The 16,731-nt window shown below is 49.0% G+C and overlaps 1 protein-coding gene across 8 annotated transcripts in view; it reads right to left on the bottom strand.

Moving 5' to 3' along the window:
* The window catches only part of RREB1 (ras responsive element binding protein 1), a 125,907-nt gene extending 110,385 nt beyond the window's left edge, over nt 1–15,522 (bottom strand). For 4 of the 8 annotated variants that reach the window (XM_056330907.1, XM_056330906.1, XM_056330908.1 and 1 more), the window contains exon 1: nt 15,093–15,370. Coding sequence is in view for 3 of the 8 variants with exons in the window: in XM_056330903.1 (XP_056186878.1) it covers nt 15,093–15,258 (166 nt within the window). In the remaining 5 variants the exon portion in view is untranslated. The other 4 variants (XM_056330910.1, XM_056330909.1, XM_056330904.1 and 1 more) reach the window with 3 other exon arrangements.
* Nucleotides 15,523–16,731: the final 1,209 nt, after the last annotated feature.

The following is a 16,731-nucleotide window of genomic DNA, read 5'->3' as shown; positions in this document are numbered from 1 at the left end:
AGGCTGCACATTGTTGGTAGACTATACTAGGAAAGCATCATTAATAGGTGCCCTTTTGCAATACTCTGTTTTGATAAATCCAGCTCAATCAGCATCCTGCACTAGATTTTGGTCTGACTTGGTACTAGACACAGGTAGGACTCCCTCTAGTTTTCAGTTTTGCAGGCAAAAACCGCAGCATTACTTACTCCACAGACTAGAAAACCTTCTGCCACAGATCCAGAGGCATTTCTGCCAGCTTGAAGAGGCGTTCCCTGCTCTGAATCCAAATGTCACTGGAGAAGCAGGTAGCAGGAATGGCTCATTCCAGGACAGGGCAGTCCTGAGGAAACATCACCTGAGCCACAGCTTCAGCGTGATTCAGGTTAGGGTGATTTCAGAGGTTACCATACTGTGGCTGTCTTCCCTGCCTGACAGCCAGTGGTTACCACACTTGCAGCAGAGACACATACAACTCCTGAGCTGCCCATAATTGAAGTTTTAACTACAGCTCCATTCAATTTAAGCACAGTGAGCTCTGAAGTGCGCCGCCTGGGAGGGAATAGACACATACTCCTTTCTGCCTTCTCTGCAATGCAAACCAAGCCCTTCACCCAGGGTCACGGCCAAGCAGCAGGACGAGAAAACTGCGGAAAACCTGAAGTCCTTCCTGCAGCAAACATTTGCTTGAAGCCCTCACCTGGGCAGCGAGCACAGGCACACTTAGTTCCAGGCCTTTGGGCAGGGACGGTGATTAGAGGCTCATTTGCAGACCATCTCCAGCAGAAGAGTCCAGCACAGAGCCAGGCATCTTGCTGGTGCTGCCACAGGCCATATTAACTTGTCGCCTTCAATATGCATCCAGCAGAGTTCAGGTCATGGATTTGTTGGAAGTTCATCACTTATTCAGGCTTTTGTGCAAGAGGTCATTGCTGTCAAACTGTCTGCTTTCACAAGCACAAAAGCTCATGTTAAAATGTAAATACTTACAGGTGTTCCACCAGGCACTCAAGATGAAAGTCAGAGCAAATATATTAGCCCTAGCCATATTTTACAATGCTGGTAGTACTTGAATGTCATCTGTTTGTGAACCAAGGTTTTTATGTGGGTTCATCTGCCTAGACAGGAAGCATGATCTAATGGTGAAGACACAGAACTGGATTTAGAGCATTTAGGTTCTTTTTCTGCCTCTGTTACTGTCTCCCTCTGTGACCTTCAGATTTAAATTCTTCATCCCACTGTCCCAACTGAAAAGAACATATCTGCTTACTCAGTCCCATACAACTGCTGTGACCCTGTGTCATTTTTGCTAATTACTACAAGAATTCTGGAATGATATAGGAAATGTTAATCTGACTCGTAAAGTTAACCTGAGTTAACAAAAAGTAAGAGCCTTATAAACGAGCACAAAACTCTCCTCCCCAAACGCCTGTGTTACGCTGTTTGTTTTTCCAAGACGGAATCTCTGCAACTTATTATTACACTGGCCTTGATGGAGACAGCATTTTGCAAATTCAGCTTTGCAACGAGCCCGGATAGGCTGGTTTACCCCTGCCGCCTAGATTTGTGCATTGCATACCACTTGCAAGAGATTCAAGCACAACTTCTGTGTTGGGGTAACACCACAAGACTAGCAGCAGGACTATGCTGGCACAGGCCTACTGGGAAAATCAAGTCCCCAGCTGTGGGAAGAAGCAAAGCCAACAGAGGCTGCAATCACCACGTCACCCTGGAATCCAGTTTCATGTCCAGTCCAACCTTGTTCTGTGATTGAGCTTCACAGTTCTGGAAAAGCTGGTATCCTCTTCCCTCAGCACTTCCAGCTACACATCAGATTTTCTTGTGACTTTCGGAAACCATCAGCTACTAAACTGGAAGAAGTCATCTCAGGCACCCGCACTCATTCAGTTCAGCACCTATCAAAAGGGTAATTTTGCACTGTGCACCCCACACCACAGAGGTCAAATAGCCCCACCACCCTTAAACACGAAGAGGCTCTCACCATCAGGGACCCTTTGGTACCAACACGCAAGGAGAGACAGCTTCGGTAAAGCTCACGGGTAACGTGAAGTGCCATCTCTCTGGAACAACGCAGGGGAGTGGAAGGGAGCTGCGAACAACTGTGTTCTGATGTGTATTCCCTTCCCCTGCTCAAGCAAGCGCAGGAGGCCCACTGAGCACACATATGACACGCTCCCTGCAGGATGCCACATCCTGCTGTATTTCATACGGCATCCCAAGGAAAGCCAGATACTTTTCAGACACAGTATGATGTTTGACAGTATGATCTGTCACAGTGTGACAGGTTCTCAGAGACATCACAGGGCAGAGAGAAGGGAATGGCACTGACAGATTTATCCAACAGTGCTGAGGCGTTCCTAGCCACACTTCTCTTAAAAGGAAAAAACCCAAGCAAACAGACACATCGCAGACACACACAAATTTTACAACACATATTCTTTCTGCTCCTCCTGTTTGGTAACTTGTTCTACTTTTACAAATTTCTCATAACTCTCACTGACTCATTCAAAACCTTCCCGTTCCTATAGAAAGTAGAGGTGCTTTGAACTGGGGGGGGGGGGGGGGGGGGGGATTCTGGAGGCTGTTTTATGTACTGCTTACCCCCCCCCCCAAACCTGCTCCCAGCCCTGCTCCCCCTCACACCCCACAGAGGGTGTCGCGTTTTAAGGAGCGCTGGTTCTGCTGACATCAGTGAGGCTCCGGGGGCCATCTAGGCAGCTGTTCCTGCTCCTGTGCATGGCCAAGAGCCAAGCTGCTCTGCCTTTTTGGTGATGTTCCCTCCTGCCGGCTACCCCCACTCCCGCCCGCACGCCTGCAGGGTGGGGTGAGGTGGCCACTGGCAGCCTTTCCAAGGAAATCCAAGTGAAAAAAAAAATAAAAATAGAAGGCAGCTTTCATTTCCAGCCTCTGGTCCAAAACACTCAGTGATTTTTGACAGTGTGCTGTGGGTTGAAGGAACCGTAGTTTTTCTTCCCGGAGAGCCAAGCTGCCCTTAGGACTTTGTCACCTAGAGGAGAAAAACGCATGCTCTGTCCTCCGTCCCCCCACGCGCAGGGACAGCCTGCCAGCATCAGCGATGGGCCCGCAGGCCCTGCTCCGTACAGCTGTTCCCCTGTTGTAAAGCACAGTCCCAACCTTGGAGGCAGCTGTTCTCCAGACAAACAATGATGGCAGAGCAGGACGAAGCTCACCCGGCCCAACCCGAGAGCACAAGGCGGGTGCAAGACATCGACACCTTCCAGGCGCAGGAAAGGGGCTGCCGCAGCACTTCTTCCCTCTGCTGCTCCCCACAAGGGCAGGAAGCAGTGCGAGGGCAGGCGAGGCGGGCCAGGGCACCTTTCGGCCCACCCAAACCCCATGGGGCAGGTTCTGGGCAGCTGGCTATCTGCAACCGGTAATCCCAGCGGCAGGGAGCGTCCCCGTGCTGAGCTGCAGCCAGATCCAGGGAGTGAAGAGGTGACAGCCAAGCCAACTTCACGTACGCCCTCGGAGCTTGCAGCTCAGACCCCATGTCAAGATTAGGAAAGTATGCACACACAGAGAGCACATGAGCTGCTGGAGTGCTTTCGTTTAACTCTTGCAGACACTGCGTACTGAAGAAGTTTGGGTTCAAAGCCACGTTTCTTGCCAACTCTCTTCCCAGCCAACTCTTCTCAGGCTGTGAGACCTGTGACACTTCCTTGGGCTGAGCAGCACCCTCTCAAGTAGGTCAGAAACTGAAGTCAGTGAGATGAGTTTGGAGTTGCAGCTCACACAGGTTAAAGATTCTGGCTTGTGTCAGGAATACTTTTTCTGAAAGTTAAATGCAGGCCCCAGTCCTGAAGCACTTCCCCTAGCTTTGCCCATGCCAGTATTTTGACTTAAATGGAACAACCCACTTCAGCATAATTGTAACTGTGTTCAAAGTTTCTGGCTTGATCTGGACTTGCCTCCGACACACACATGTGTTAAGGCAGAAAGAAAAGGATAAAGGCAGTAACCCCCACCACAGCACATTTAAAATTTACATCTGCGTATGATGGAGTATGATTCACCGGGGCAGGAGAAATAAGGATGCCTGAAGGCTACAGCTGGAAGCAAGAGAAGGGTCCCCAATACTTGGTTTACCTGCGTAAAGCGGAGTCTCAAAACCAAGCAGATCTGTACACTTACCAGCAACAGAAACACTAACAATTCTGTACACTGCCAGCAACAGAAACACTAACAATTCCAGGAGTCGCTTACAATCTTAATTTTAACTCTTCTAAGGAATAAGAATTTAAGTACAGTAATGTTAGCAATCCTAAACTGCAAAGAAAGCCCCCTTCAGCCAAGAAACAAACTCGATTCCTTCCTTCTCTGTACCAAGCACAAAAGCAGCAGATACGAACACGAGCTTCCCTGGAACAAACCAGTCAAATTCATTCAAATCTTCCCGAAGCGCAACAGGGCAGAACCCATTCCTGTTCCCAGAGCTTATTACAGTAACATGACTAAACACGCTCAGCAGTCCAATGTGATAGGATGCATCCATTTGCTGATGCCAGAGGAAGATGCATGTCTCTTCTACATGGCACTGCTCTCACAGGCTGCTTTTCAAAAGATGTTTTGAAAAGCGACCTGCTGTGTACATTCTTAACAAGTCATAGTATCACCGGCTGTACAAGTGTTTGACCTCTACTTGCTATGCACTGTGGACAAAAATCTGACATCAGCTTATTCCAACCTTAGTAACACCAAGTTTGGTGTTCCTACAAATCTGGCTGGAGCAGACTACAACAACGCACCGATAAACTCCCAGACAGACCCCTGGAGTGCTGAAAATGCAACTAGTTTAGTACATGAGCCCACATGTTTTAAATTTGGGTTGGTTTAATCCAAGTAAGTAACCTGATTAAAATGGGAGTCTTCTCTGGAGGTCTAATTTCTAGATGTTTCCATTACTCCATATGCTTTCACGTTCTATAAACATAGCAAATGATACATACATCACCGTTAGGATGATTTAAGAATTCGGTTTAAAGCTACAACATAAGTCAGTCAAGGGAAGAGAATTAGATTACTTTGTGAATGGCAAGAGCCAGCAATTGCACTTCATTTCAGTTTTGGGATGGTGACGTATTGAGGGGGCAACATCTTTCTGTTCCCAGCTTCTTCTTCCAATTTCTCAACTTCAGAACATTGACATTTGTCACGTTTACATACAGACCTAAAGCAAAAGGGACAGAGAAGGACGTGGTCTGACTGTGATGCTTTAAAACACATATTAAAGCTAGGAGTGCATTTGCTTCTGAACAGAACACCCAGACGCAGGCCCCTGAACACATGCATATACGTGCACCTACATTGCCCAAGAAATAACAAAATAAAAAAATGCTCTGTCCTTTGTGTGCAAACAAGGCATTTACGAGAACTGCCCAAATTCTGCCTTGCAACCAAAGCTCTCCGTTTATAAGCACACACCACAGCAGCACAGGTTTCCAGCATGCCTCAACCTTGGTATCTGGAAAGGTTCCGCTATGGGGTAAAAAGATAGTTAATTAAACATTTATACTGAGGTAGTGCCGAACAGGTCAGTTCCACAACGTGTTAGGTGGCTTTTCAAAACTCTGTAATTGAATGCTGATCCCTGCCCCGAAGAGTTTACAGTGTAGGAAATCAGAGCATTAACACTTGGCATCTGTATACTGGGAATTAAACAGAGACCACCACCAGCTCACTTCTTGGGTCTTTGGATTAGGCCGCTCATATAAACATCCATTACCAAAAATAGTGGAAATTTTCAGATCAGCAGTCTGGACTTTTCTAATCCACATCTGGGCTACTGGGCTGTGCAGCTCCATTTGAACTACTAGCTGGGACAGTAACTACAGCGTCCAGTTTGCACATGCTGCTAGTATCTTATTGTCCAGTGTAAATTATTTTTGGCCCAAATACTTTTTAGCGATCATTTTGAAAAGACAGTGTGCACACAAACAGAAACATTTACTGCAAGTCAGACAATTCTGGCAGTGCAGGCACAAGAGAGACTGCCAATGCACAAGGTCGAAAGTCTGGCAACAGCAGATCCTTCTGCACAGGGTCACCCAATACTCCAGGACGACCCCAGGCAGGCATTGGTACATCTACTATGCAATACTATCAGGCAGACCACGGCCACATGCAAGTCTGCCACATTGCAAATCTACTAACCCACACCTTTCTCTATGGAGATTAAGAGTTACGCAACGATGTAAATAAAAACTCTGGCCCCAAACATGCAGGGGCCATCTCTGTCCCAGATCCATCCTCAGGGAGAATTCTCTACATTCCCCTTTTCCTGCAGAGAAGGACAGGCTTGGGAAGGACAAGTCCTCCTCCCACTCACCAGTGCAAATATACTCAAGAAAGTAAAAGCACAGCCTCTAGGATTTAGAAAAGGGATGCAGCAATGGCCACACTGTTTCAGCGATGCCCAAAACGAGGATGGAGATAATTTAGTCAAAATAGGCTATTATATCACAAATTCAATTTGCTGTTTATCAAACAAGCTCCTAAAACAGACGCGCTGACTCTGTTAACTACACCTGTCGGAATTTCAAGCACCAGGAAAATACATAGACACTATTAGCATTTCAGTTTTTTAAAGTTTCCTGGCATCTTTCATGCTATGAATGCTCAAGAACTTTCAGCTGTATATACACCACATAAAATCTTAGTCCAGTGAAGCCTGAATGAATTTTGCTGTTGCTCTGAATGAAGCCATGTTTTCCACTTCTACATGCTACGTACGCATCTACTGATTTATTAAACACAACACCAACCATAATGAGGCATGATCTGTGTTCATCTTGGCCCACTTAACTGTTCTACGAACACCTTAATTTTCATTTGCTGACTTCTGAGCATTTAAAATTAGTAACTTTGCCATTTATTTCTGTTTTTCTTTCTTGAGGGAAAAGGAAACCATGCAAAATCCTCAATCGCTAGATTTAAAGAGCTTACAAGTTCCAAAAGCTTTGCAAGTAGAGACTGAGAACTGCTTGAACTGCAGTTAACGGAGCTGCAGAGTTTACAGAATCCACCAGTTCCTTCCTGCAGAGTTTATAATCTGCATGGCTTCCTCCCAAGGTAACTGGCATCCACTCTGAGGTACAGATCATTTCACTCACCCCTCAAAATTCACCCTCTGGTTAGGCCAAACGTGGTGGCCACTTCACGCTCAACAAAAAGACATTGCCATTTCCCATTGGAGACAAGGAAGACTTCTCCCACAAAGTGTATGTAGCACTGATAGCAAAATAAATTCCTCACTATTTAAAGAAAAGCACAGTTCCCAACAACAATCCGAGTTTACTCTGGGAAAATAGGGGCGCTGTGATACAGCTCTCTCTACCCTTTTGCAACAGTCAAAGACTCCTAACTGTTCAAAGACCATGAAGAGACCTTACCAAGCAGAAAAGCCACCTATCTGCTGTAAAAGCTGGAAATTGCTCCAAGACTTGCTCCAGAAGCTGCCAAGGACCACAGTTTTGAACCTTACTTGGAAATGTAGTAATATGTACTAAGCGACACTTGACTGGGCCATCTAATAAGGAAGAAGAACAAATGATACCTGCAGCTGTTAAAAAAGACCAAAAGAAATACACCCTCCAAATCAACTAAATACAAAGCGTAAATTACATCTCTGTAGAGAAGCACTTGTCATTGCACTCATACTTCTGCTGGAAAATACAGTCAAAACTTCACAAATGGAAGCCCTCAGTAACCCAGCCACATCTCTTCCACAGCCAGCTGCTACGGCATGTGCTTCCACTTCCTGGACCTTCAGTGCCTCACTTAAAAAGCAAGCTTCCTCCCGCAGCCCTTCTTCCTTCCATCTGAAAGCATCAAGATGTATAGACAGTAAAATATGTGAGTTGTGCTGCAAGTCATCCAGGTACACAGCAATTCAGGATACCTTAGTGCTTCTGGGGAGAAGGAGGGGACAAAGCAGGCAAGCACATGCACAAGACACCACAGCCACCTGTGGTCCTCAATACACAGGCAAATGCATCAACATCAGGAAAAAATGCAAACACAAAGGAAGAGCACACAGGTATTCATGTCCTGGCTGCTTCTCATGTTTTTAAAACACTATGAGCAATGAGACCTAATGAACTTAATTTAATGAAGAAAATACAGTTTGTGTAACAGAAAGAGGAACTTAAAGCTAGGCTCTTTCCCCTACCCAAAGCTGTGAGTGGTCCAAACTAAAAGTGATGTTGCTCCCTAAAGGAAAGACAAGGAAGTACTGCTGCTTATTGGTGCAAAATCCAAAGCAGTTCTCCCTTATCCAAACTGTAACGTTAGGACTGTGAAGGAGTTCGGCCTGAACACAGGAATGGAATTTAGTGCTGTGATGCAAGCGCTCTGAGCAAAGCACTCCCAGGTACCGATACATCTGAACACTGACATCACCTGCCTACGAAACAGGACTAACAAGGGGTCGAGTTAAACCCAGCTAATCACACTCGATAAAAGCCAGCTACACTTCAACGTGAACATCTTGCTTCTCTCATCTCAGAGAGGAAGCACATACCTAAATTAACTAAAAAAAAAAAGCTTTGTTGATGACTGATGCAGGCCACCTATTCCTAAAACACCTACAAGTAGGTTTGTACTGCTTCAAGAAAGCACATACTAACACCTTTTAAAATATCCACCAGCAGACAACAAATGGAGAAGTCTTACATGTATCAGAGACTGGCAATTCCGCTATTAAAAAATACATTTTTCCTGTAGAACCAAATGACCAAGTCACTGGCACACTGGCATAGAAAATGTCCAAGATGTTTAACATACTTTTTACCCAGAGTGACTCAAAAGTCAAAATTCAATTTTTCAAAGCTGACGGAAATTACACTGGGGAGTCACCTGATGACTGCGTGCAAGCAGTTCTCCCACACTTTTTGAGCCCTGCACAAGTAACATCCCTCGTGCAAATGGATCTTCAAAGATACTCCAGACACCAGGATGTGGGTATGTCTTCTTCAAAAGGAAAAAGATGTCTCAAAACCTTGAGATTAAATAAGTAAGTAAGATTAAACACAAAACATTTTAGCTCAGGAAGGTTAGGTGCAGGAAAAGTAGAGTTTGAAAGCTGCATTCCACATGCTTCTATGGGAAGATCAGCAAAGGAGACAGGGATGGGGGTGGAGGTACCAAGGCCTCCCTCTCTAATGGTCCTTGGAATACCCATTTTAGTTCAGGAGGCTAACAACGCCCGTGGGGGATTCTGACAGCTTTTCTTCTCCCTCGGTGTAGGCACCTCTGCAGATGGCTAGGACTCTGCAGGTGAATCCTGTTGTTAAAACAGCTGCCTTTCTCTGCATCTTTAAAGAGGTATTCAGATTCTCTCGGCCTTACTTAGTTGAATCACTCTGAATAAACAGTCTCCACCCATCAACTAGTTATTTTGTGTAAAGCACCTATTCAAAGGCAACCACCTTTATTGATTGCTAGGCTGGCCAACCTGAAAGCTGAAATGCCACTATTAAAAAAAAAAAAAGCAGGATACACCAGAAAGCCTATGTTGTTTCTAAAGGAAGCACAGGTCTAGGTGCTGCTCAGTTACATCAGGACAATTCCTTTCTGACTGCAGGAGGCTGCTCTAACAGGTTTATCACCAGCACAGCCACGAGCCAAGTGACTCTTCTCTCCCTTTTGTCCAGGCCCTCTTCCTTGTTCTGACCCTTTTCCAGCACAACATGAACAAGCCATCCAACGGGCGTCCACAGCATATGCCCCAGCTGGCAATTATTTGTACTTTTAACATTTCGTAATAAAGCATCAGCACAAGCTCTAAATAAAGTTTGTCACCCTGCTCTGTGTAAAGCGCTAAGGGAAGGGGGATAAGATGCTCTGGCACTACTGCCTCGGAAGTCTGCCCTCTTCTAACTCACTGGCCCTCAAATGTTGCTATTCAAAACAGAGCTGCAGGGTGGGGTGGAGGAACACCTTCAGGTGGGAAAAACATCATGACTGGCAGACATCAAAGATAAGCCATCATCAGATTTCTTGCACTGAAGAAGAACAAAGAGTCAAAGCTCCTGAAATTCCTGTTCAGAAGTACCCCAGAACGGAGCCAGCACTTCCCACCTCAGCCAACCTCACCTATTTTCATTTGTAATCAAACGCTGATAACCAAACCCGGCCTGGCAAAGCTCTGCAAGTTTCAAGCCCTGCCTGGCTCCACACAAATAGCTAACTTTTCAGTGTATCACCAGACAGTGGCATTTCCAAGGTCCTGCCTTTCAAATTACAGCCTATAAAGATGCCGCTAAATGGGGAGGGGGGCACAGCTCCCATAGGTGGTGGTTTACGCAGAATATTTTATCTCAAACAAACAAACAAAAAACCCAACACACACACACACACAAACAGAAAGGATTCCTATACGCCTCCCCAAAGAAAATCTGCTTTATATGCTGAACAACAATTTGGCAAGTCACATCTCCCACCCCAAAATAAGAAATGAGCTGTCGGACAGTCACAGAAGGCAATTCCTTCCTCACCCTCAAAGTTTACATCTGCTCCTCCAGACACTTCCCAGGAAAACTGCAGGGTACCTGGGCACTCCATCCACAATGAAGCTGTACTCAAAAGAACACAAAGCAGTTTCTGGCCCCCTTCCAAGCTGCAGAATACTCTTGGAAAAGCGTAATTTTTTTAAAGCTGTGAGCTGTGATCCCATGACTGACCGTCCTGCTTGAATTCAGAAAGGAGGTAAAGGGAAAAGACACAGAGCAACAGGCATTCTCACTACCTTCAGGAGAACCGAAAGCAGCAGCAGCACCATCCTCCCTCTACAGACAATAATCTCCCAAGAAAGAAGCTACCACATCATCAAAGCAGCTGTCTCAAACTGGTCCAGTAACATGGTCCAATAATACACTCATTTTAAAACAACCTTCACTGCCCTGAAAGAAGACATGATTTCACATGTTTTAAGAGTGTACACCTAAAACACGGATTTCCAAACTTAGGCATCATTCATCAAAAAGTTAAAAGGGGCTTTTTCTGCACATGCATAGATTTCAGACTAACAGGATTTACTTGTTTTCTGCCTGTTCCCGGGGAACCTTTCCAGTTTCTTTTTTCCCAAGACTGTCCCTACAGGCTGCTATCCAACATACATCAGATGCTCTTGGAGCAACAGATAACTCTGGAAGGACATTTGCAAAGGGCACAAATCAAGGGCCCAATGCTGGTAAAATTTAGGCATACTGGGGGACGGTGGAATTTCTCCTGTGTGTAGATAACTCATACACTCGATACAATCCCCTGGAAAGCTTTATTTATGCATTTAAGTATTTGTTCAGATGTTTTACTATCAAAAAATGTATTTTAAGTCAATAAAAAAACTACTGCAACTTAAAAAGTGAATCCCTTACAAAAACACTCAGGTTAATTTTAGCATCCTTCTGTTTAGCTGCTTAGCAACACTTATCCTATGACCTTCTAAGCACCACCTACTTTTACAAGGGATAATGAATACAACCAAAGGGATTTATCTATATGTTTTTAACCTATACAATATTAAATACACAAACAGTTTTTTATTTAAATGGGAAATCCAATTGAGAGCAATCCAAATTATTTCTGCTTAAGAAGAAACTTTCATGGGCTGAAGTCAAGCTACTGTTACGATTGCAGTGCAACTTCAGCATAGGCAAAGTCATAAAATCCTTAAGGACTGAGAAAAGCACTACAGAAGTCAATGTTTTTATGCCTTGGGCAACACTGCACTTGCCTTTGGTAGCAAAGGAGATTATATATATTGCTAACAGATAGTGAAGACATTCAGCCTTCCCAGTTTTGAAACTTCCAAGAATCTCCTGACTCTCAGAATCAAAAAGAAAAGCCATTTTGTCAGAGGATCACTGAATATTGTAAAGAGTTAAAAATGGGCACGCAACCTAGGTAAGCTGAGTCAGAATACGATGTTTCACTACACTGAAATCTGCAAGCAAATAAAGCTTCAAACACCCAGGTCCGGGTGACAAAAAAACCAACCACCACAAACAGAAAAGACACAGAAAAACAGTCAGCAAACACCCTGTTATATTCTGTCTTAATACCAAGCCAAATACATATATATATATATTCTTTAGGCTCATTACTTAGTAAAAGAAATGTGTAAAAGTGGCTACGTAAACAGTCACTACTGATGCACAAACAACAGTTTGACAACAAGAAGCTGCCTGTGAAATTAGAGCAGAAGTTTACTTGACTGTACTTCAAGGATGGTGTTCTTTCAACCACACAGTAAGAATTCAGCTCCAAATACAGCTGTCAGGAAGAGGAAGGTGAGGGAGCAGAAGAAGCTGCACTGGGCCCAGCACAGCTGCCCCGCAGCAAGAGAGGAGGCTGGATGTGTCCCTGCCAGCAGGTGAGGGAGAGCCCTGGTACTCTGATTGATTGGATGATGGATTCATGCTGTTTCTGGGTTTCTAACAAACAAAAGGGCCTATTCTTCCCTGGATGTACCCAACTCCCGTTAAGGCTAATCGGCATTATGCAGGCACACCAAGAAAAGACTATATACCCTTAAGTCTTCAAAGGGAAAATTAAAACCTAAAACAAATATGGCTGGCCTGACCCTGAGTCACTGCATCCCTTTCACGCACGCTGACCCTGTGGAAAACAGGAACTGCGGTAACAAAACTCGGTGCTTGTGTCAAAACGACAGACCTCAACGAAAAAACTTCAGCCACCATAACAGCTGTCTACTGTGCACTGCAGGGGTGACAAGACAGCGTTATTTAGCCACCGCTCCTGTTAATAAGCGAATTCTTTTTCCAAGGCACAGGGATGGATGTTGGAATGGGAAGAAAACTGTTTGCTGTCCCTCCTAGTCCACAGCTGCCAAATCACACCGAACTAGACGTGTAACTACTTTGAGAAAGTAACCATGCTCGATGGCATCTACAAAACAGGCGAACAGAGGGAGTCGGGATTCAAACTGGATGGCCGGTTCCCCCTGCTTCCCTCCGGAACTCAGCCGAGCGGCTGCCGGGCAGGATGCTGGCTCCTCGGCGGGCAGGACCACGAGCCCCGGGCCAGGCAGCCCGGCGGGGCACGGTGGGGCACGGAGGCGCCCGGGCCTCCGCGGGGTGCGCAGCGGAGCGGGCCGGGAAATGTGCTGAGCCAGGAGAAGCACTCTCCTCCTCCTCCTACAGAACCCTGGCGAGGATGCCGAGCCGGCAAAGATATCGCGGACAAAAGGTGAAACGGGGGAAAATTAAAAAAAAAAAAAAAAAAAAAAGGCAAAAAGAAGGCAGGAAAAAAAAAAAAGTAAGAAAAAAGCAAGCGTGCGTGCGGACGGGAGGCGGGGGAGAAGTGCAGGGAGAAGAAGCCAGAGGAAACTTATCTGCGACATGACAAAGTTCAATCCACCGCCCTCCCTCCTCTGCTGAAAAAAAAAAAGTTGCAGCATCTCGGCGCGCCGTGCGCCCCGACCCGGCCCGGCTCCGCTCTGCTCTGCCCAGCAACGCCGCGCCCGGCCCGGCCCCCGCACCGCCGCGGACGGGGGGTCGGGGGGGGCACCCGGGCCAACCCCGTGCACTAACCGGGCGGGAGGGTCTCCCTCGCATCCATCCCCACCGCGGCCCCGCCGTGGAGGACGGGGGGGGGGGGGGGGGGGGGGGGGGGGTCCCGGCCCGTAGCAACGGCGATGGGCAGCGCAGTCGCCTGAGAGACGGGTCGCGCCTGGCTCCCATCCGCACCGGGCACCGCCGGCGAGGGGGGCGGCTGCCGCGCCGCCCGAAACTTTGTTTTCACCCGAAACACCACCGTTGCGAGGGCGGGGGGGCTCCACTGCTCCCCTCGCGCCCCACCCGGCAAGATGGGGGGTGAAAGGGGCGAGTGTGGCCCCGGGCCGGACACCCCCCCTCCTCGGATGCTGCCCGGCTCCTTCCTGTAGTGGTGACGCCGCCCAGGCGTCCCTGCCCGCCGCTGGCCCCGCCGCGCAGGGATGTGTTCCTGGCACCGCACAAAGGCAACGGGACCGGGGGTACACGGGGGGGGACCGGCGGGGGGAACCCACCCCCCGCTCTCCGGGCCTGGCTCCCCTCCGCCGCGCAGGCCGGGAGGGGAAGGACACGCACGTCCCTCCCCGGGGGGGCGTAGAAGAGAAGGAAAGGGGAAAAAAATAGAATCAAGTAAGAGGGGGGGAGAGGAGAGGGAGAGACCGGGGTGCCGAGGAAGGGCTGGCACGGCCGGCGGGCCCCGCCGAGGGGGGCACGGGGGGCGGAAAGTCAGCGGAGAGATGCGCGGCGCAAGCCGGCTCTACCTGCGAAGAAGGGGCGCCTTCATCCCAACTGCCCGGCTCCGGCGCGGCCCTCCCGTCCGGGAAAAGCGGGCAGGGGCCGCCGCGGGACCCGCCGCCACCGCCGGCAGGAAAGTAAGCCCGAAGGAAAAGTTAAAAGGCAAGCGGCTGCGGGCTCGGGAGACGGGGGCGAGCCGGGCTAGAAGATGTTGCTTCCTCGCAGCCCCATCCAAATTGTGGCGGTGGCTGGTTAAAAATAAACTTTGCAGCAGGAGGGGGGGATGATCTGGCCGGATTCCTGAGCTCAGACGGTTTAATATGGATGAGCATCAGGTCCTGAAGGCAAAACGCCGCGGCTGGTGCTGCTGGTTGGTAGAAAGTCTGCAACAGGGAAGGGAAAAAAAAAAAAAAAAAAAGAAAAAAAAAACACAGGAGCCGCGGAGGGAGGAGAGGAGAGGGAGGAGCGGGGGAAGGGAAGAGGGAGGCTGCACGAACTCATCATCATCTCCACCGCTGCCAGCCAAACTTTTTTCCTCCTCTTTTTTTTTTTAAAGGAAACTTTTCCCCCACCAACAAGCATTTCATTTTTTAAAGAAGTCGCACGACCAGCCAACACGCTGCAACGTCCTCACCCCCGCGCCTGCCCCCTTCCAGAATTTTATTTTCCTCATTTTTCTCCCCCCCTTAAGAAAAAGCAAAGAAGAAAATAAAATTAAAAAAAAAAACAAAACAAACACCAACAACCAAAAGAGAACCCTGCGGAGTTAAGGCACGCTCCTGCCCTTTGTGCGGGAGCGCGGCCGGGCAGCCCCGCGGTACTTACGCCGGACTTTGCTGGGGCTGGGCTGCTTGCGCCGCGACATGCCGGGAGGATGGGCCGCCGGGGGGGCGCGGGGGGCGCGCCGGGGGGAGCGCGCACGGGAGGGAGCCGCAAACTTGTTCCGGAAAAAGGAATCAAAATGGCGTTTCTGTGGATGTGCAAAGTTCATCAACTCCGCGCTAACTTCCCGTCCTCCGCGCCTCCCTGGAGGGGAGAGATGGGCACGGTTAGGGACCCCGCCGCGCCGCGCTCCGCGGGCGCCCCCGCCCCCTGCCCGCCCCCGCGCTGCCCCGCGCACCCTGATAAGGAGACACATCACGTGTCGCTCCGGCTCCTCTCCCGGGGACGCGCTACCGCGGCGGCCGCCTGTTGCAAATAGCATCTCTCACTCGCCTCGGCGCGGGGAGGGGCGCCTCCAAGGAGCGGAGTGAGCGCAACTTTCCCCCTCCCTCCCCCCCTCCCCCGCCCGGCCCGGCCTGGCCCGCCGCGCACCGGCCGCGCAGCAGCGGGATACCCCGGGCGGGGGGGGGGGGGCGGCCAGGTGCCACGCGGCGCCTCGCGCCCTCCCGCCGCTCTCCTCGGGCTCTCCCGGGCGGGCCTGGCCGGCCGGCCCGTGCGCCCCCCTTCCCCCCCCCGGGGCAGCCGGCGGCTCTCCGCGGCGTGCGCTCGGGGCTGGAGCGCGTCCGGAGCCGCTGGCTCTGGGAATTGATAGGGGCTCTCCCGCTGGCCGCGGAAATGTCCGTGCATCCTCCTCCTCCTCCTCCCGCCCGCCCGGCGCTCACCAGGTACGGCGGCCGCAGGCAGGAGCCCGCGGCTCCGTGCGGCAGTCAGCTTCTGCTCGGTTTGCTCGTTGCCTCAGAAAACTTTCGTCCTTGTGCGTTTTCCCTGCTGGAGTCAGGCATCCATCCGGCTGACGAAACCTAAAGGACGCGAAATTTTCAGCTTAGGACCTGCAGGATAACCGTGTCTAATCAAGGGACGTTTGCAAATGCAGGTAGTTACAGACCGCACAGGCGCCGCATGTGGCATTGCGGGTAGGGTCCTCTCCATCGCTTTCACTGCAGTGGAAGTTCAAAGATGTAGAAGACCCGGCAAGTGATGGAGAGGTGGTCGGAGTCGTGGGGGTTTTACTTGAAGCCGTTAGCAGCACAGAGTTGGGTGAGAAATAGTACCAGTATATAAAAAGAAAATAACTGGAAATACTCCATCCTGAAAGCTCACTTGGGGGGGGGGGGGGAAAGTCAAGCAAAACTGCTTGCAAAGGGTGCCATAATGAGTACAGGAGGAACCCGTTTACACTTTCAGGAAATGGTTATTTACACTATTTCTAAAGCTACTAAAACTAGGCCTTTGCAAGCTATTATTGGTGAGGTGGAACCTGAAGTTGCAGGCAGTTTTTTAAAGAAATCAAGTCCTGGCCTGTAGACAAAAGGCTTGTACCAGCTTACCTGGTGTCCTATCTCCTGATTGAAAAGGGATTCACATGGAAAGGAAGGCTAGATTCCATATTTGTGGCAGGAAGCCCTCAACCAACTCTTTCCACAAACTGTCTTTGCCTGTAGGATGTTACTATTAACTTCCTTTGCACCGTTCTTTCCAAATACTGGGTAAAGGCATGAAGTCAGGAATACACAGGACCCAT

The sequence above is a fragment of the Falco biarmicus genome, chromosome 3 (assembly GCF_023638135.1).
Source record: "Falco biarmicus isolate bFalBia1 chromosome 3, bFalBia1.pri, whole genome shotgun sequence".
NCBI classification, from domain to species: Eukaryota; Metazoa; Chordata; class Aves; order Falconiformes; family Falconidae; genus Falco; species Falco biarmicus.
The sequence above is the reverse complement of the archived record's forward strand: the minus strand, read 5'-3'. Positions and strand labels throughout refer to the sequence as shown.